The 20,022-nt window shown below is 47.7% G+C and overlaps 2 protein-coding genes across 3 annotated transcripts in view; both read right to left on the reverse strand.

The window, feature by feature from the left end:
- The window catches only part of Sh2d4b (SH2 domain containing 4B), a 97,967-nt gene extending 97,332 nt beyond the window's left edge, over positions 1 to 635 (reverse strand). Inside the window, exon 1 of the mRNA XM_006997272.3 lies at positions 452 to 635. Within this exon, the coding sequence (XP_006997334.1) occupies positions 452 to 635 (184 nt within the window). The remainder of the gene's footprint in view (positions 1 to 451) is intronic.
- Positions 636 to 13,165: 12,530 nt separating this feature from the next.
- The window catches only part of Tspan14 (tetraspanin 14), a 57,511-nt gene continuing 50,654 nt past the window's right edge, over positions 13,166 to 20,022 (reverse strand). For both annotated transcript variants that reach the window (XM_015990402.3, XM_042284342.2), the window contains exons 7-9: positions 19,579 to 19,623; positions 17,356 to 17,475; positions 13,166 to 14,751 (exon numbers count right to left, since the gene is read on the reverse strand). In XM_015990402.3, coding sequence (XP_015845888.1) covers positions 14,680 to 14,751; positions 17,356 to 17,475; positions 19,579 to 19,623 — 237 coding nt within the window. In that variant the 3' untranslated portion in view covers positions 13,166 to 14,679. The remainder of the gene's footprint in view (positions 14,752 to 17,355; positions 17,476 to 19,578; positions 19,624 to 20,022) is intronic.

Genomic DNA, 20,022 nt, shown 5'->3' on the forward strand with positions numbered 1-20,022 from the left:
CGATGTACTCTGACTAGAACTGTAGTGAGAGGGAGAATATGCACCTGGCCTGAGCATATACCTTGGTGGTAGAGTGCCTTCTTCGCAAGAAAAGGCCTTAGATTCAATTCCCAGAATCAGAAAAAAAAAAAAAAAAGACTGTTCTCTATTATCTACCGTGCAATTGCCAACTATCTGAGCACACTTTCAGTGGTGTCTTCTCAGAATGTGAGCCTTATACAACAAGACAAAGCCAGTCCCCATTTCCCTAGCCCATCTGGGTCCTGCATAGTCCTGGCCACATTCTTTATCTATAATCCTGGTTGGAAGATAGAATTCCATGCTAGTGGGACCAGAGCCCCCAGCTCAAATCCCCAGCCTTTTATAATACTAGTGGCCTTAAAAAAAGGACTCAATCTTGACTCATTAACTTTTTCACCGGCTGGAGGATTGGTGACAAAAAGCCACATACCTCGCTTGACCTTCGCAGGCCTGAGGCCTTCTGCCTGGGCCAGGGTGTCCCATGCCTCCCGCTCCCTCCAGCGCCGAAGCTGCTCCTCTCTCATCTTGTAGAAGAGGATGTGCTTTTGTACATCACTGAGCTCAGCCAGAAGCTCAGGGTCGATGTACATGTCGTGCAGGATCTGCTGCAGCATGATGTTGTAGGGGACACACCAGAGTGCAGCCAGTCAGGACTGCAAGGCTAGGCAGATCCCTAGTCCAGGCCAATGCCTGGAGCCAATCTTCTGCCCTGGGTCCTCACTTTGGGGCCACTCCAGGCGTCCTTTCCTTGTATAGCATCTTGGTTCTGTCTCAGCTCCCAGCCAGCGATGAACTCCTACCTGCCAGGACAGAAATGTGGAGCCAAGCAGCAACAACCAAGGAGCTGTGAGAGGAATGAGAGGCAGGAAGCAATCTAGCCTTCGGTTGCTTAATGATCATTGCATTTCTGCAGTGCCTTGCATCATGGCTTCATCTAGGGTTTTGGGACAATAAGCGTCCATACCTCTACTCAGACCCAACCCTGCCTGGGTCGGTAGGTGTCGAGTGATCTGTCAGTGGAAGGTAACAATGACACCAGCTGTATCAGTGACACTGGCCTGGCCAGCTGAGAACTGATCCCTCCCCTGCAGATAAGAGGGGGTGGGGAAGAAGTAGCTTTGTCTACTAATTCCATCCCTTTGAGCCAATGTCAAACAGAGACATATGAAGCATTCAGAAGCTTCTGGGATCCCTAACTCCACACTGCATCTGCTTCACCATGGACAGCCTTCCTCATGTCAGGGTACCTGGAAGACTGAGGTATTACTTTTTAAAGTGCCTTGCGGAGGAAAAAAAAATCTTCCCTCCTATCTGTTTTGGATTCAAGGAAGAGAACAAAATGGAATCAGTAGAGGCATAGTAGGGATTGTTATCCCAAAGTTCAAAAAAGCTGACATAATTTCTGCTTTCTCTAGAGCAAACTCTTAAGCTTTCTGCATGTGCTTAGAGACAGGCCGTTTGGTGGTTGTGGTTGTTGATATCTTTGTTGTCATGTCCTTATTACCACAAAGCAAAACTGCCTTTTTTGTGTCCTGGCTTCTGCTTTGAGGGAGCCACCTCTGTTTGGCTCAGAGGGTGGGTAGGAGCTGCTGTTGCTGAGACCAGAGGCTCCCCTCTAAAGGTGCTTGCAGAACTACTCACAGGAAGAGTTGGGGAAGGGAGTGCACACCTAGAGCTATCCAGCCAGTGCTGGCTGCACCAGCACTGCAACCAGAGTTCAAAGTTGACATCCTGTTGGCAGTTCAAAGCTGCAACCCTATCGGGGAAAACAGGCAGACAAGTGGGATTTGGCCCTGTAAACAGGTTGGGTTGGTGGCATTTCTGTCACCCCTTTCCTGAGGATTGAAGGTAGATCCGGCAACCAAGAGTGATAGAAGGGACTAGGGAGTGTGAAATCAGTCTCCCTCTGCAAGATCGAAAGGAAGTAAGTAGGACACAGCAGATTCTCACCAGCTAAGCCCACAGGGTCAAAAAGGCAGCCTCCTCTCACACCAGTCCCTTTGTCCCAGTGTGACTCAGAGCTGAAAGCCTCCACACAGGAACTCCTACTGGGACAAACAGTGGCCTTGACCAGGCTCCTTCCTACTCTTCCTTCCTCCCCTGAGTGCCTGGAAGCCATCTTCCCCAGCCTAGCCCTGCCTCTGATGTGGCTATTGTTTGTCTTTCTCATCGTGTGCGCTGTTTTTTTGTTTTTTGTTTTTTGTTTTTTTTTTTTTTTTTTTTTTTTTTTTTTGTCACCTCGACACAAGCTGGAGTCTCCTGGAAATAGGAAAGCTCAGCTGAGGAACTGTCTCCATCAGACAAGGCTGTGGGTATGTATGTAGGTGCATTTTTTTGAGAGCTGATTGCTGTGGGAGGGCCCAGCCTACTGTGCCATTCCTAGGCAGATGGGCCTGATCTAAGAAAGGCCAAGGAAGCAAATCACCATAACAGCCTTCCTGACAGATCTCTGCTTCAGTCCCTGCCTTGGCTTCCCTTGGTGATAGAGTGTAAGCTGTAAAATGAAATAAACCTTCTCCTCTCTCAAGTTGGTTTTGGTCAGCATTTGATCACAGCCATCAAAGTAAAGCAGGGCACTGGAGAACCAAAGGCAGAAAGGACATAACAGCATCCAGCCTCTCTGTGTCCCCAGATTCCTACCATAGGGGATAGAGGGCAGAGAGCACCCTGGTAAGAGCAGCGGAATGGGCCAGCTGTCGAAGGTCCAGGGTTCCGGTCCTTTGAAAGTGGTGGTGAACCTAAGGGTAAAAGACTAGGAGGAATGACTCCAGCTAGTGCTGCAGAGGCTCTCTGTGGGGGAGGGGTGCTTCCTGGCAGTGCTAGGTCAGTGGGGCAGGAGGCCAATTGACACCAAATCCACCCACCTGACCCAGTCGCTGGGGTCAGGTTTCTGGAACACTGAGGGTCAGTTCTGCCACACTGGGCACCACCTGTGCCCGCATCCACCTGTCTTGTATCTTGGGTCCTGCCTGGTGCACCCCCTGCTGGCTGCACTGGACCACAATCCAGGCTCGGACCCTGCGATAAGGGTGCAGGAGCATCTTCAGACAGGCTGCATTTTGTTTTTACTTTTCAGTGGCCCAAGTGGTGACACAGTTCCTTGCAGAGCAAGTCTGTTGTGGAAGTTTCTGGAAACCACCTGGATGTCACTCAGCTGGGGAACATTATTCCTGTCACAAAGAATGATGACCTCGATGGTCTAGAGGAGGGGAAACATCTAGGGCAGATAAAGTGAAAAGGCAAAAGCATGGGATACTGTCTACAGTGTGGTTCATTTTTAAAATGTGTTTGAACCTCTGGGAAGTGGACTATATGGAAGATTACACATGCAATTGTTTAGCCCAACTACTTGGTTTCTTTTTACAGAGTAGGGGTTGGTTGTTTTATGAGGGGTAAAATAGTCTTATATAACTCATAACTGAAGTCAAATGCATTTCAAAAATTCCTAAAATGTGCTCCATCAACACCAACCCTGGAAATCAAGCCCCATGAGGCACACTGCTAGAAAGAGCCCTGAGGGCAAAGACAGGCCTCTCTACCCCAGGGAAATGGAGAGGTCAGTCACCTGGGCTCTTGGTCACTGGGCTCCAGAGCTAGAGAAAAGCTTTGCGAGTTTCTGAAAGGAAATGGTAAGAAGGTACCGTAAGAAATCTGCAAGGGGACGCTGCTCCATGCCCTCTTAGACTGGATCTCATGTGTCCCATGCATCTCACACAGGCGAGAACTAGCTATGTAGTGGAGCAGGACCTCGAACTTCTGATCCTGTTTTTACCTTCCCATGTGCGGGAATTTCTGGCAGGTGCCACCATATCCAGTTTTATTCAACTGTGCTGGGGCTTAAAATCAGGACGTAAGCACATCCCCAGGCCCTCTTTCATAATTTAAATCAAAACATGTTATTTCTCTGAACAAAACCCAGCTACTAAAAGTCTAAACTCAAATCCTCCAGGGCCCTCAAGATCCTGGGATCTGCATTGATGGCCCCTCCCACAAGTCTCAGGGTCACTGGATTTAGCCTGCTGGTCTTGGCTTCTCACCAAATCCCAATGTTGCTTCATATAGATCCTCTTTTTTGCAATTCTGGAAACCAAACCCAGGGCTTTACACTGTCTGGGCTGTGCTGCGAAACTACCTTCTTAGACCAGCTCAGTTTGTTCAGTCCCTGCACTCTGATTCCTCCCACTCACTTCCTCTGCTCTTGTGTTTTTCCTTGGCATTTAACTTTGTAAACGACTATGTTACTTATTGATTTGTTACTATGGCTTTTGTCTGTCTCTCTGGTAGATAATATACAACCAAGGGCAGGTGCTTTCATCTGCTTTATGGGTAGAAAGACCAACCACCACTGAGCAGTACTAGATAAACATCTATAGAAACGAGAATGAGAAGTTAGGGAGACAGTTCTGTTGTAATAAAAAAATGAAGAAAATGTGGTACATATACACAATGGAGTACTACTCAGCAGAGAAAAACAATGAAAGCATGAAATTTGCGGCAAATGGATGGAACTAGAAAAAAATCATCCTGAGTGAGGTAACCCAAACCCAAAAAGACAAACATGATATGTACTCACTCATAAGTGGATTCTAGATATAAAATAAAGAACAATCAGACTACAACCCACAGAACCATGGAGGCTATATATATAGCATGGAGGTCCCTAGGATGACTGTGGCTTATAATAAATTTCAGTTTTACTCAATTACTGAGCAAGCCTCAATGAAACATCTCACTATTAAAATAAGAATACATACTGTATCAAGCTGATAATAGAAAATAAATTAATTAATTTTAAACAATAAATAAAAATAAAAGAAAAATTTGAAATATTAAACAAACAAACAAACAACATTTTACTAAAGTAGAAAAAGGGAGAACTAGGGACTCATCATTCCTCTCCATATTCTATTCTTTCCCTTATTTTATATATTTTAAATTTTTTATTGGTGGATTCTGATGGAATTTATCAGTGGATTCTGCTGCAGGATCCGATGCAGTTAAGCACTGGAGGGCTCCTGTTGCAAATCACCCTCTGGAGTGATGGAAGGATCTTTCTACTAGCACATGGAGGAGACCTGATCTAGTGTAGGTATGGCCCCGGGGTTCTGTTTATGTCTTTTCTCAGGACAATGAGGTTCCTCTTTGGATTCCTGAGCACTGAATGCGCCCTGTGACTGCTGCTGAACCCCAACATGACAGAGACCTAATGGGTCTTCATGAAAAAAATCTACCCTTCTGATGCCAATGGAGATTGAGAGCCCAATATCGCCAGCTTTGGCAAGCATTAATGTAAGCCTAGGAACTGTAGTCATGAGATTGGATTCTCCAGAAGAGCTGCCAGTCAAAGTCGTGTTGGGATCAAGAAAAATGGGCCTTGGTGGTTCATGTTACTGGAGTTGTATCCATGCCAGTGGATGTCCACACAATCCAGAAGAGAATTTGACATTGCTGCTGCCGCTGTTGCTGTTATAGCAATGGTGGCCACCACTGCTACTGTTTCTGGGATTACCATTTCATAATTGCTTACTACAGCTAGCACAGTGGAGACCCTGGCAACAAAAGTAGCTACCACAGTTAGTTAATCTTCCATTCTATTGGGCATGATAAATTTAATTCAGTAGTTATATACATCTCGATTGTCTTTGAAAATTATAAATTTATTTCTTTATTTTTTTTAAGATTTATTTATTATGTATACAGTATTCTATCTGCATTCCAGAAGAGGGCGCCAGATCTCATTATAGAGGGTTGGGAGCCACCATGTGGTTGCTGGGAATTGAATTCAGGACCTCTGGAAGAACAGCCAGTGCTCTTAACCACTGAGCCACTCTCTAGCCCCGAAAATTATAAATTTATAAACTCAAGTTCCAGTTGCTTTTGGGATACTATCTTACGAGGACTCCAACGTACAGTATGGCTCATTAAGGAAGGGAATGACTCAGTTGCCTTTAGCCTACTAGCTATAGGTGAGATAGGACCTCTGTTGGTCTTTTCTATGTCGAACACACAGATTGCAAGCCCAGTGCCACTTTGAGATCTTTGGCAGCAGTTAATTCTGCAGCTCACACACGATTAAGCCTGTATGATAATGAGTATTCAGAGACGGGTAATGCCTGGGGGGCACTCACCAACCTAAGACACAGCACCTGTGTGGCCTGGACAGGCGTCTTCATGACGGGTAAGGTGACCTGCTGATGTCCCATGCAACCCAAGTCAGAAGCTCATTTTTTAATAAAAGGGGGACCTGTAGGTCCCTGGCCCCCATTTTGGGTAACTGTTGCCTTGCTTGCGGACCTTGACCTTGATATCCTCCCTATGCTAATTCCCTGCCAGGTTCCACCCTCCTGAATGCTTAAGGGAAGTTTCTTGTCTGTGTATCCTGAATAATGGGCAGTTAACAGCTTAGATGCAAGATTGTAAAACATCAGTAGCGAACTTCTGCCCTCTGGGGTTCTCCCATTGTGCTGCAAGCCTGTATTTAAGACCTCCTCCCTCCTTCAATAAATGACATTCGGCATTAAAATACATATATATAAATGAATACTGCGAATGTAATCTATGAATACCACATATGTGATTAATATCATGAGTGTAATTAATGAATATCATGAGTGTTTATTTTTATTAAAAAATAAAAATAAAAAATATTTATTCTTATTTTTATGTACATTGGTGTTTTGCCTGCATGTATGTCTGTGTGAGGGGTCAGATATTAGAGTTACAGACAGTTGTTAGCTACCATGTGGGTGCTGGGAATTGAACGGGGGTCCTCTGGAAGAGCAGTCAGAGCTTTTAACTACTGAGCCATCTCTCCAGCCCCTGTTGTAATTTCTTAACATGCAGAAAAACCTGGGTCTGATCCTGAACGCCATACACAAGGAATAGTGATGCACAGCTATAATCCCAGAAACTGAGCAGCGAAGGCAGGAGGATCAAGAGTTCAGAGTCGCCGGGCACATGCCTTTAATCCCAGCACTCTGGAGGCAGAGCCAGGCGGATCTCTGTAAGTTCGAGGTCAGCCTGGTCTCCAAGTTCTAGGAAAGGCGCAAAGCTACACACAGAAACCCTGTCTCAAGAAACCAAAAAAAAAAAAAAAAAAAAAAAAAAGAGTTCAGAGTCATCCTCAGCTATTAGCATTTTTGACAGCAGCCTGAACTACATGAGACCTGTCTCAAAACAAGGGGGAAAAAGATATCAAGAAAGAACTTTCTATGTAGAATTGACCAGAGCTTGAACAAATGTTGTGTAGTCAGTTGCTGGACACTTGGACTCAGCAGTCATGGGCAGATGGGCTTCAGTAGATGGATGAATGGCCCTGACATAAGCTACTTGCCCTGGCTTCCCAGTCATCCCTGACCATATGGTCCCTGGCAGGCAGTGATGGTCAGAGAACTCCATCATTCTAGCCACAGCCAAGCCTGTGACAGTGGCTACTGAAAGATTAGTGATAGAGTTCTCCTTACATACCACCCACCTGCCCCAGCACATTCTCACTTCAAGAGTAAGAGCACACTGAGGATCTCAGTTGTATCGTTCAAGAGCTCTGTGAAAGTCAACAGTAATTTCTGTCTCATTACCACTAAAAATAATAATAAGGAACATAAGCCAGGCAACAGGGCACATGACTATAATCCCAGCACTCAGGAGGCTGAAGTGGAGAGCCAAAGCTTTAGATCAGCCTAAGTTACATAAAAGACCTTGTCTCCATGGGGGGGGGGGTGCGGCAGCAGGAAAATCATTAGTGCCCCTGTGTGTATGTGCAGTAAATACTTAGAACATCCTATGTGAAAAGCAAATCCTGCCCAGCATAGGAACCAGGCATATAACACAAAACACTGGAAACAAATTTAACCTGTGGGGGTGACTAAGCAAAGAAACATAGACATCTTTGATGAAAGGATACCTACCTATGCTTTAAGGTGGCCTGGGAATAAGCCACATTCGCTATCACCAAGACCCAGTATCAGCCTGGGGAGATGGAATCGTCAGTAAAATGTTTGCCTCGTAAGCATGAGGACTTGAGTGCAACCTCCCAGAATCCAAAGAAGAAGAAAGAAGAAGAGAGAAGAGAGAAGAAGAAGAAGAAGAAGAAGAAGAAGAAGAAGAAGAAGAAGAAGAAGAAGAAGAAGAAGAAGAAGAAAGAAGGAGGAGGAGGAGGAGGAGGAGGAGGAGGAGGAGGAGGAGGAGGAGGAGGAGGAGGAGGAGGTGGTGGTGGTTTGGTGGCATACATTTTTAATTCCAGTTCTAGAGAGACAGAAACAAGCAGATCCCTGAGGTTTACTGACCAAACAGCCTAGCTTACTTCATAAGTTCCAGGCAGGTGGAACACTGTATCTTAAAACACACAAGGTGTGTATTGGGGGTGTGGGTGGTGGTGGTGGCTCACTGGGTAAAGGCGTTTGTCCCCAGCCCAGACAACCTGAGTTCAATCCTAGGACCCATATGGTGGGAGGAGGCAACTCTTCAAAAGTTGCACTGTGACCACCACATACACACATTTTGTAGTGTGCAGCATACACACACACAGAGGAGAGAGAGAGAGAGAGAGAGAGAGAGAGAGAGAGAGAGAGAGAGAGAGAGAGAGAGAGAGAGAGAGAGAGAGAGAAAGTTGATGGTTCCAGCAGCAAAGCTCAGAGTTGTAGCCAATCAGATTTGCATGCAGCTGCATAGCCCACAGGTCTCCCAGGCAGTCCTCTTTCATGACTCAGTTTCCTCACCTGTATACAGGTAAGCAGTCAAGTAATTTTTGTTCTTATTAACTGGTTACAGTGAGTCAGGCACGCACAGTGACTGTGAGAGTTCAGGTCCTCTGATTTTCCACAGAGGGCCTGGCTTCTTGATATGCTGAGGTGACCAATTCTCTCTGCCAAGCAAGCCCTATATAGTCCTCTCAAAGTCCTGTGTGCTAGAAGGGTGGTGATTCCAGTACGGGTTCATCTAGGAACATTAGGGAAAGTTTGCTGGTTTTGTTGTTTTTGTTTGGCTTTGCTAGTTACTGTGGCCGATGGCCTCCAGCCTTTCTTGCAGGGCAAAGGTCTGTGTTCACTAGGGAGAGTCCAGCCTATTGCAGAGACAGAGATGCCAATTGATCACCTTGGCAACATCAAGACCCTCACTGGCTCCCTCTTTACCAAGTACGAGGTACTTTCTGACCTTTATTTACTCTAGGCTTGGTCAACACCTCTCTCCAATCCCTGCTGATGCCCTTTGATCATGGATTGTGCTGTGAGCCAGGGAGTCAGTGTTCCCTGTAGAGGAAATCCTGGCTGTAAAGCCAGTTGTGACATTTGAATTGGTTGTTAACCTTTCCTCATGTCAATGAATGAACTAAAATTAAAAAAAAAATCTTTACATGTGCTTATCTATATTTCTGAATCCTTAAAAAAAAATAGTCCTTAGCATGGGAAGGGCCATTGCCTCTTGGAAATAAAAGACTCACCTCAGTTCATGAAATGTAAACCCGCACCTATCAATTCACATGGCCTTAGGCAGGTGTCCATGCCTCTTCATATCTTCAGGGTGCTCAGTCCCTCTAAGAGGCCATTCCAATGCTTTCCATAGGGCCCACAGCTGTGCTGATTGTAACAAAGTCAATCTAAATGGAGGTAACATCACAATGATTCCTCTTGCTGAGAGGTGATGACTGTTTAGGACATATAGAAACATATAACCCAGGCTTCTTTACAAGGGCACAGGCTAAAGTGGCTGGGCATGGAGGGTGAGGAGGAGGATGCAGGCCCAGCAACGAAGCTGAGGTGGAATGACACGTAAGAAGACTTCACATTCCTTCTAGAAAAGCAGAATCACAACTGGTACATACGACCTGACTTTTCCTGACTCTTAAGTTTTCCCTTATACTTTCACCGGATTTTCTTGGCACCCAGGAAAGCACACAGCAACCCATTCCCTGCCTGGTTATTCATGGAAGGTGGTAAGGACATGCTTTCCCACTGGAGGTGAGGAACACATGGTCTTCTCCTGGGAACCCCAGCACTTCCCAGGGCCTGTCCTCCCTACCAGGAGGGGGATCCGATGGGGTCTCTCAACCACATAAACATGATGACCCAGTGTTCAAAACACATCAGCTTGCACTAGGCTCCACAACACCAACATTCCAGCTTTCTTCTGCCCACTCTAAGTTCCTGTACAGTGGAAGTGCTGGGGTTCCCAAGACCATGTCCTTACCACTTTCTCATTCATCCTCAGCTCCAAAGCACCGCCGCTGGTAGGGTTCTGGGGATCCAGGAGCAACTCTTTTATCTGTGTAGCTTTCTGGCAGGATCCATACCCCTGTAAGAACCAGTGCCCCACACACTATCCTTATAGCACAGAAAGCAGACCTTGAGCTCTCCAGTCCCGCTGAGGTTCCCAGGAAACCTCAAAGTCCTTCCTAAAGTGACAGAGATGTGACCACTTCATTTCAGCTTACCTCAGAACTTAAGCTGTGTGACATTCATCATGGGTAGCTCAGTTGGTGGAAATGTAGCTTCAGATAAACATCTCTATGTTAAATGTTAAACCCTCCACTCACCTCATCTCACTTAATCCTTGAAACACCACAAGAGAAGGAACTACCATTCCCATTTTACAAAAAAAGGAATGTGGCAGCTGGAGGCATTCATCTACATACCAGCAATGGGTGATCTGGCCTGGCACAGCCAGCCACTAGAACCCACTAGCATGTGCACACCTTCCTGAAGAATTCCCTTAAAAATATTAAGAATTCCCTTAATCCTATTAAGTTATGTGAATAACAAGTACTGCATTTTTCCCCTTTATACATGATGTGTGAATATCTAGGTACAACGTGGACACATTCCTGTGTGTGACTGTGGATGTGGCACATTACATATATGGAAGTCAGAGGACAACGCCTGGTGTTGGTCCCTGACTTCCTCTTGAGAGACAGGGGCACTCTGTTGTTCTACTGAACAGGCCAGACTAGCTGGCTCACAAGCTTCCTGGGATTTTCCTGTCATGATTTTCCACACATGTCCTGGTAGGGGCAGTGCAATTACAGACATTCATGCAAATGCAGGTCCTCAACACATACCAAAAAAGCCCCTCTACTCACAGCATCATCTCCCCAGCCATTCTGCAATTGTTTCTTTTAATAGGCACTTTTACTTCCTAACATGTGGTTGAATGAGCAGTCATGGGGAGAGGATGATCTTCCCTCCTTGACCTCACCACCATGGTGCCCCATCATGGAGGCTAGAGGCTGTCTCAAGTGGAGGGGTCCCTGCCTCAGGCTCCAACAATGGAGACACTGTGGCAGACAGAGAAAAGGAAACCAGATCCTGCTGACATCACTGAGACACTTGGATCACATCAACCCTGAAACTCACTCCACCTCTGGACTTTCCAGTTTCAGGAGCCAAAACCCTCCGCTCATTGTTCAGGTTGGTTGAATGGGGTTTTCTGTTACCTGGGACTGTAAATATAATATCCTGAGGAGCAACATCCACTCATTTGTGGCATTTCATACAGTGGCGAGCTTGGCCAAGTGAATGTACCACACATCAATACATTAAGTAAAAAGAACCACAGAAAGCTGAAAAAAAAAATGACCCTTGTTTGGATGAAGCTCCAAAGACATTTTCTGGAAGGATCCACAAGAGTGGCTGTCTTTGAGCAACAGAAAACATACATTTCACTTTACACTCTATTTACACAGCTTTTACTTATGCTTTAGAAAATGAAATTTAAAAGTTTGAGGTGACAAAAATGATGGTCTAAGGTGATAATTTAATTTGGTAGTTATTAAGCTATGTTTTTGAAGTCCCTGCTGGGAAATGAGGCCAAGTGAAGAAATATCTGTCTTTGAGCTTTGCAGGAGTACTTGTATGCTGTCACTCCAAATAAAGCATCCCCCAAAACTGGTAAGGGTCCCCAAACCCCAGAACAGCATCTGCTTAAGAGCATTCTTTAACTCTTTTTTCCACAGTTACACCTTAGACCAGAGTTTTGTCTTGTTTATTTGTTTATTTATTTAATAGTATGTTCGTCTGCCTGTTTATTTATTTAATAGTATGTTTGTCTGCCTGTACATATGTGTACCACATGTGTGCCTAGTGTCCACAGATATCAGAAGAGGGTGTTGGATCCCCTGGAGCTGGAGTCACAGGTGATTGTGAGCTATCACACGGGTACTGGGAACCAAACCTGGGTCTTCTAGAAGAGCAACAAATGCTCTTAATTGTTAAGTCATCTTTCCTGCCCCTAGGCCCAGTTCTCCAATGCTCACCTGACATTTTCCAGAGGATCATTGGAGACACCAAAAGTGACCAAAGGGACAGCCCTTTTATGTGTCGAGGATGAAGCACAGTTCCTGCACACTATATAAGGTCACTTCAAAAGGCTGAACTGCACCCTTCTGGACATAATCAATGCAAGCATCTCAACTAAGATCATGATGGAAGGTAGGGTATTCCCACAGTTCAAGACTGACAGTGTGGTACCTGTGGTCTTTAAGGACACAGAGAAATGTAATGCTGGATGGAACAAAGGCCCACCCATGGGCATACACATTCTCTACCCCCTCACCTGTCAGAGTGGAGGGATTTCAACCAGTTCTTGCACCTCTGAAGTTATGGGCCAGGAAGCCATCAAGTGGCTCCCCATGCAGAGACAGGGGCTTCCTCCCTCTGCTGAGGAACCCTCCAAGGATAGCAGCCCACATGCTGCCTCAGTAGCCTCCAAAGTGTCTCTCTCAGAGAAGAGACACTTTGGAGGCTGATCCTGCACTGCCCAGCACAGAAAAACATCCAACAGCTCAAGCAGCAGTGTCCTGTCTGGACCCATGGTCTCTGAGCACTCTGGCCTGAATGGGCAGTATTCCCAGGGCTAGATTGAGATAACTGAGAATACTGCTGCTCTGAGTACTTGGAAAGGAAGTTTTTCCAGTTCATGCTTCTAGCTGAGGGTGGCAAAGCATGAGCCACCCAGTTTCAACTGTAGGGTGCACATGAAGGATATCTGCAATCTGTCAGGATGTGCCTCAACCACTGGGTTCCTGTATCACCCAGTCACACCTGATGCCTCAGGTCAGCTCAGTGGCTCAATTTATCACCAAAATGCTTAAAGTAGTTTTTGTTTTTTTTTAAATCATGATTCCAAACAAAAAATGACCCAAACAACATCATTAATATAAAGATATATTCCATAAAAGAGTTTGGCAGGTCAAAGAGAAGCATCACACTTCCTAAAAACACAAGCATTCTTCTTCCTCTAGTCTATAGAGAATTATTTAGAAAACTATAACATCGTCATCATCATGAACACACACCCACCAGTATCACCAGTATACACCACACTAGAATGTACACCTCGGCAAGTCACTGAAGGTAGGCACTCAACCCCTGAACGGTGAGGACACATACAAGCTACAGAGAAGCATTAGAGGAGCCCAGCCCAAGTGGACAGACACCAAGCATGCCTCAGGAGCATCCAGTACTTGAGACACACATCATTTTCAAGAGCAGCCCCAGAACAGCACTGACAGTGGACACAGCAGCAGAAGAATGGCATCTGGGTGGAGGAGCCACCACGGACGTGAGAAGACGACGACGACGTGCTGAGCTTCACGCAGCACCTGGTGTCTGTGGCTCGCAGGGCCTGGCTGCAGAGTGTTGCCCTCCAGGGACAGCACACTTTGGGCCACTAGCTCTTTGTGGTCATGAGAGGAACCCAGTTTCCAGCTGGCAATCAGGAACTTGGGCTCCCTGGAGGGCAGTGGGGAGAAAGGGTCAATCAGGATTCAAGTTCTGGTGGCAGTTTCAGTAGCACCGAGACCAGAAGACAGTGAAGCCAAGCAGGGGTGCGTGGAGGGAGCGTGGACCAGAGGGAGAGGCTGTCACAGCTGGTTCTTGAGACACTCAGGGAACTGAAAAGGGCAGCTTGGTCCCCGACACTGGGTAAGGCTGCTGAGAAAAGAATGCTGGAGAGAAGAGGCAATGAAGCCATGGTGAAGGAACACTCTTACCCCTATAAATAAACTATTTACACGTTTTAAGAACAGGAGAGCTGGCTCTCAGCAGGGCTTAATGCTATGGAGACACAAGGCTGATCTACCCTGGGAGAGCAGTGTAGGCTTGGAAGGCAGTGGCAAGGTGCTTCCCTGGGACCGGTTATGGCTGGCTCAGGCTTACTTCATGTGGACGTGGCTGAGGATCCTGCAAACCTGGGGCATGTTTGCACCACCATGGACCCTGGTGGCACTCAGGAACCCACTGGACCACTTATTCCTCCCCCATACTTCTTGATCCGATGGAGCCAGAAGTTGTCCTCAACCTGCTGGTCCAACACCAATGTTCCACCCACAGAAGATAATAGTTGAGCATGTATGTACCTAAGCCTTAATGAGTGGGTAGGGGCCCGCAGACACTCTTGGGCTCCAAGAGGGCCATCAAGCCCTCCTTGCAGCCATGGGAGCCATCTGTCCTCAGAGTTACTACTCCACATGAAGACACATTCTCTGTCTCTGGGCAAACCCTTCAGAGATGCCATGTCAAGTGTGGGCAGATGAAAACGGGCCTTCGTCTTCAGCACCAGCAAGAAGAAACAGAGGTCACGTCACACTGATGCCGAAGACTGGGGTCTGGCTGTGGGTGGCTTCACCTCCATGTGTGGCTCAGCTCCACTTGCTGCCACTGCTTCTCAGAAGTGATGACCTGCCTTCACTGCCTCGATGTCTGAGATCAGGGTCCTCGCCAGGAAAATGCCAAAGATCTGAAACCAAAGTCAAAGATCAGCGGCCTAAAACAGGGGCAGGGAGCAGCGGAACTGGTGGAGACTGCCTGCATGGAATCCCTCACCTACCCCATCAGTCCCTCACTGACCCCATCAGTCCCTCACCGACCCTATCAGTCCCTCACCGACCCTAACAGTCCCTCACCGACCCTATCAGTCCCTCACCGACCCTATCAGTCCCTCACCGACCCTATCAGTCCCTCACCGACCCCATCAGTCACTCACTGACCCTATCAGTCCCTCACCGACCCTATCAGTCCCTCACCTACCCCATCAGTCCCTCACCGACCCTATCAGTCCCTCACCGACCCTAACAGTCCCTCACCGACCCTATCAGTCCCTCACAGACCCTATCAGTCCCTCACCGACCCTATCAGTCCCTCACCGACCCCATCAGTCACTCACTGACCCTATCAGTCCCTCACCGATCCTATCAGTCCCTCACCTACCCCATCAGTCCCTCACCGACCCTATCAGTCCCTCACCGACCCTAACAGTCCCTCACCGACCCTATCAGTCCCTCACAGACCCTATCAGTCCCTCACCGACCCTAACAGTCCCTCACCTGACCCTATCAGTCCCTCACCGACCCCATCAGTCCCTCACCGACCCCATCAGTCCCTCACCGACCCCATCAGTCCCTCACCGACCCTATCAGTCCCTCACCGACCCTATCAGTCCCTCACCGACCCTAACAGTCCCTCACCTGACCCTATCAGTCCCTCACCGACCCCATCAGTCCCTCACCGACCCCATCAGTCCCTCACCGACCCTATCAGTCCCTCACCGACCCTATCAGTCCCTCACCGACCCCATCAGTCCCTCACCGACCCCATCAGTCCCTCACCGACCCTATCAGTCCCTCACCGACCCTATCAGTCCCTCACTGACCCTATCAGTCCCTCACCTGACCCTATCAGTCCCTCACCTACCCCATCAGTCCCTCACTGACCCCATCAGTCCCTCACCGACCCTATCAGTCCCTCACCGACCCTATCAGTCCCTCACCGACCCTATCAGTCCCTCACCGACCCTATCAGTCCCTCACCGACCCTATCAGTCCCTCACCGACCCCATCAGTCACTCACTGACCCTATCAGTCCCTCACCGACCCTATCAGTCCCTCACCGACCCCATCAGTCCCTCACCGACCCTATCAGTCCCTCACCTACCCCATCAGTCCCTCACCTACCCTATCAGTCCCTCACCGACTCTATCAGTCCCTCACCGACCCTATCAGGTCAAGGGTGAAGTGAGAGAGGAGTGTGAGCAAGTTACAAAGCCTAACCCGCCCCATGGAAAATGAGCCCAGAGTAGGCTGCTGCATCTCTCAAGCATGGAAGAGGTCAGGCCAGGAGCCACAGACCAGAACAGATGCTCAGCCTGCCTCCAGGGAGTGAACACACCACACACCGTAGACAGGACCCACATATCTGAGCTCTAGGCCAAACTGAAAAATAGCACCGACTGTTGAGAACCAGCCACCCCGTCACCCTGATTCCCAAGAGAACAATCTCACAGCCATGCCCCTGATGTCTGCAGACACATCCTGATCTTAGCAGACAGGAATGCTGTGAGGGAAGGGTGAGGATTTTCTACCTAAACAGACAAACACACATTTGGAGATGTGCTCGATTTTTCCCCTTTTGAAGTTCTTTGCTTCATAAGTGAAGCCAGTTTCTCTGAAGTTCTCTTTCTGCCCACTTCACAAATGTTTCCTTTGCTTTTCCACAAGCTTCTCTCTAGTGGTCTTCTGCAGTCACTGGACACACACAGTGAAGAATAAAGAGATGTGGTGTGATTGCATGCAGGTCCACCCCGGTCACCTCCTCAAGGCAGACCTGCCTGACACGTGTTCCCCGCACCAACACAGCCTCCACTGTCCCAGAAGTTGCTCAATGCCAGTGCCTCTTACTCAAGGGCACTAGGAAAACTGACAGTGTCCCCGAAAGAACTGGATTCTTGACTTTTTCTAGATTTTCCTGTGGGCACCAGCCGACCCATTCACTCCTGGGCTACCAATGTCTGTTCACATGAGAAATTTGTTTCAAATGAACAGGCACAGCTTTAAGCCGCAAAAGGCAGTAAGCCACAGGGGCCTCTGTGGTGAGGGGAAGACGACTCCAGGAAACCCAGCCAGGGGACAGGGACAAGGAAGTTCTACTAAGATAACTGCCCCAGCTAATAGGAAGAGTCACCTCCCACACTAGAGCTCCAGACATCTCCTTAAAATCCCGCTATTTTAATCTACCAGAAAGAAAAATCCCAAAGAGGAGACAGTTACTGGCCATGCACTGCAATTACCCTGACCACCACACAGGCAATACCATATGAAGCCTACTGGGCCCTCCAGAAAGGACCACAGCTGGCCCATCTGTGTGACCTAAAGAAGGTCTCCCTTCAGGTAGCAGGCTGTGGGGACAGAGGAGCCACAGCCCACCCTGGGTCCACCCTCCAACACACATGTACAGGTGCCACCATGCTATACACATACATGCACCTAGCCTTGGACACTATTTCCTAGGCCAGATCCCTTCCCAGCAGACCATGTTAAGGGCCCAGTGCTCGGACTCTGGAGCATACCTGCAGCAGTGAGATGGCAATGAAGACACCAGCCACAATGTAGATGTTCCTGGGCAGCCAGCCTTCCAGAGCCTGGATGCACCCTTTCGTAAAGATGAACTCGTCCCACTTGCTCTTCAACTGCAGAGAAACAGCACAGTGGCCTCAGCCTGAGCACTCACAATCCCTGCCCTGTCCCCAGAGAACCTGGCTCTGTATGGGGCAGGGCAAAGCACAGCATGTAGATGATGGTCTTGGGGGCTAAATAAAGACCACACGAGAGACCCTGCATGAGAAATACTCCAGATTCAGTCTAGGCCTCTCCCAGGGCAAGCTGCTCTCCTATCATCTAGCTAAGATAATGACAGTTAATTCCTCTGAGAAGAGCCAAAGATGAACTTACTCTACATCTCCACACCTGGAGACATACAAGGGCACTACAGCCAGAAAGATGGGCCTGGGGTCAAGTCCTGGCTTAGCCTTGAATTCTGGCTATTATGTCCTTATATCTAGTTAGGACATACATGTCTTTCAAGGTACAGATAAGGAAAGGGGATTCCAAGCATTCTCAGTCAAAAAAAAGTTAGCAGAAAAAAGGACAGTGTCTCTTTAGGTTGTCTCCCACTGGTCAGCCAGCTCCTTCTACCAATTCTCCTGGAAATGAGGTCTGGTGGGGACCCTGTAACAGCACACACCCCACTCTTACTACCTCGTAAGTGGCAATCAGCCTGTTTCTTTCCCATCAACCCCCTCCATGTCAACACAGATTAAACATCAACTCATGTCAGGGGCACTATGGGATACATCATGCCTTCACTGCTCCCCCCAGGAAACCCAGACTGCCACTGTGTGTGAAGAGGGGAGATGGTGTCCAGGCCCGGAAGACAGGCCTGGAACAGATCCTTCCCAAGCAGTAGCAGGAGTCAACTCAGCTGACAGCTTGATCTCAGACTTCTGAGCTCCAGATTCATGAGAAAATAAATGTCAGCATTTGAGCCTCCCTGTCTTTACATTTTGTTTTGATTGCCCCAAGTGGCGATGAGATTCTGGGGAGAGCTGGGTTCCATAGATGCCCCTCTCCAGCTTTATCTGTCTGGGACACTGAAACAAAGCACATGGTGGCCTAAAGCAACAGTAATTCTTCGTCACCACTGTAGAACCTCGAGATTCAGTGTCTGGTGCTGCGTTCTGCTTAAACAGTGTCTTCCCACTGAATTCTCACACACTGGAAGAGGTGAAAGGCTCTTTTTTTGTTTATTTGTTTGTTTTACTGTGCAAGCATTCTGGCTGCATTTATGTCTTCGCACCCTGTGTATAAAGAGCCTGCAGAGGCCAGAAGGCAGCATCTATCCTCTGGAACTGGAGTTACAGATGGTTGTGAGCACGATGTGTGTGTTAGGAACCAAACCTGGGTCCTCTGAAAGAGCAACAGTGTTCTTTATCTCTAAGCCATCTCTCCAGGCCATACTGGGCATTTTAATAAGGTCAGTAATCTCAATCATGAGGGCTCTGCCTTCAATGGGGACTAGGTTTCAGCTTGTAAATTCTGGGGGGATAAAACAACCAGCCTGTTCCTGTGAAACCAAGGTCAACGGAAGATTCCCAAGATGCAGACTGACTGTCCTAGTGTCCATGGCTAAGAAGGGGGATTTCTACATTCCCAGACACCCCCAGTTTCACAACAGCAGCCATCCACATCACCAAAACCTAGAAAACAGACTGCAGTGAGGGAGTGGTATGCCTTCTGGCTATCTTCTCACACCCAAGCCCTCACTCACTGTGGTCTGAAAGAGGTTCTGAATTCTGAGCTCCACCCTAGTCCAGGCATCTCCCTCTTGCTACTGCCTCCAGGTGGAAGCTGGAGCAAGTCACATACCCCGAAAGCTTTAGCCTCAATTCCTGCACAAGAGAAAATTGTTACACAGCCTCTGCTCCCAATTCACACTACTTCTAATGCAGTGATAGGTTTAGTGATACAAGGGCTTTAGAGTCACGGGGCTTCAAATCTGTGTGTGTGTGTGTGTGTGTGTGTGTGTGTGTGTGTGTGTGTGTGTGTGTACACTCGAGTTTGTGCACGCACGTACGCACTCAGCTCACTTCAGGCTTAGCTGCGACCTTCTAAGTGAATCCTGCTGTCTCCCTACTCCAATCCGCACTTCTGCTAAAGCAGGAGGTTAGAACACAAGACTGAAACCTGAGAAAGAGTTCCCCAGAACCCGGGAAGCTTTGTGTTGGTCTTCTTACCTGAATCCTGACATCATAGCCACACTGTGTGTTCACAACTTTTTGCTGTAAGAAAAGCAGAAAACTTAAGTCACTCTTGTCCTGTCAAAAACCTAGGTAGGAAGCACTAGAAAAATCACAACCCAGCACCAGGAAACACCTGTGGAGATTCCATCACAGCTCACACCCTGCGGTCAACTGCCAGCTCCCCTTCCAGGCTAGCACAGGGGTCAGTGAGCTGCTTCTGTGGTGGTTCAGCAGTAAATTTCATAGACACAGGCTGCCAAAGCAGGACTCGCTCTGCCTCATCAGCAAGAGCACAGACCTGGACAGCACAGAAACAGTCAGGCTTGGCTTTATTTTCAGGGAACTAAGGACATTGGGATCTGAATTTCATAGAAATTCTTATATATCATAAAGTATTATACTTTTTTTTCTTCAACCATGTTTGAAGTTAGATGCAGA

This window comes from Peromyscus maniculatus, chromosome 9 (genome assembly GCF_049852395.1).
Source record: "Peromyscus maniculatus bairdii isolate BWxNUB_F1_BW_parent chromosome 9, HU_Pman_BW_mat_3.1, whole genome shotgun sequence".
NCBI lineage: Eukaryota > Metazoa > Chordata > Mammalia > Rodentia > Cricetidae > Peromyscus > Peromyscus maniculatus.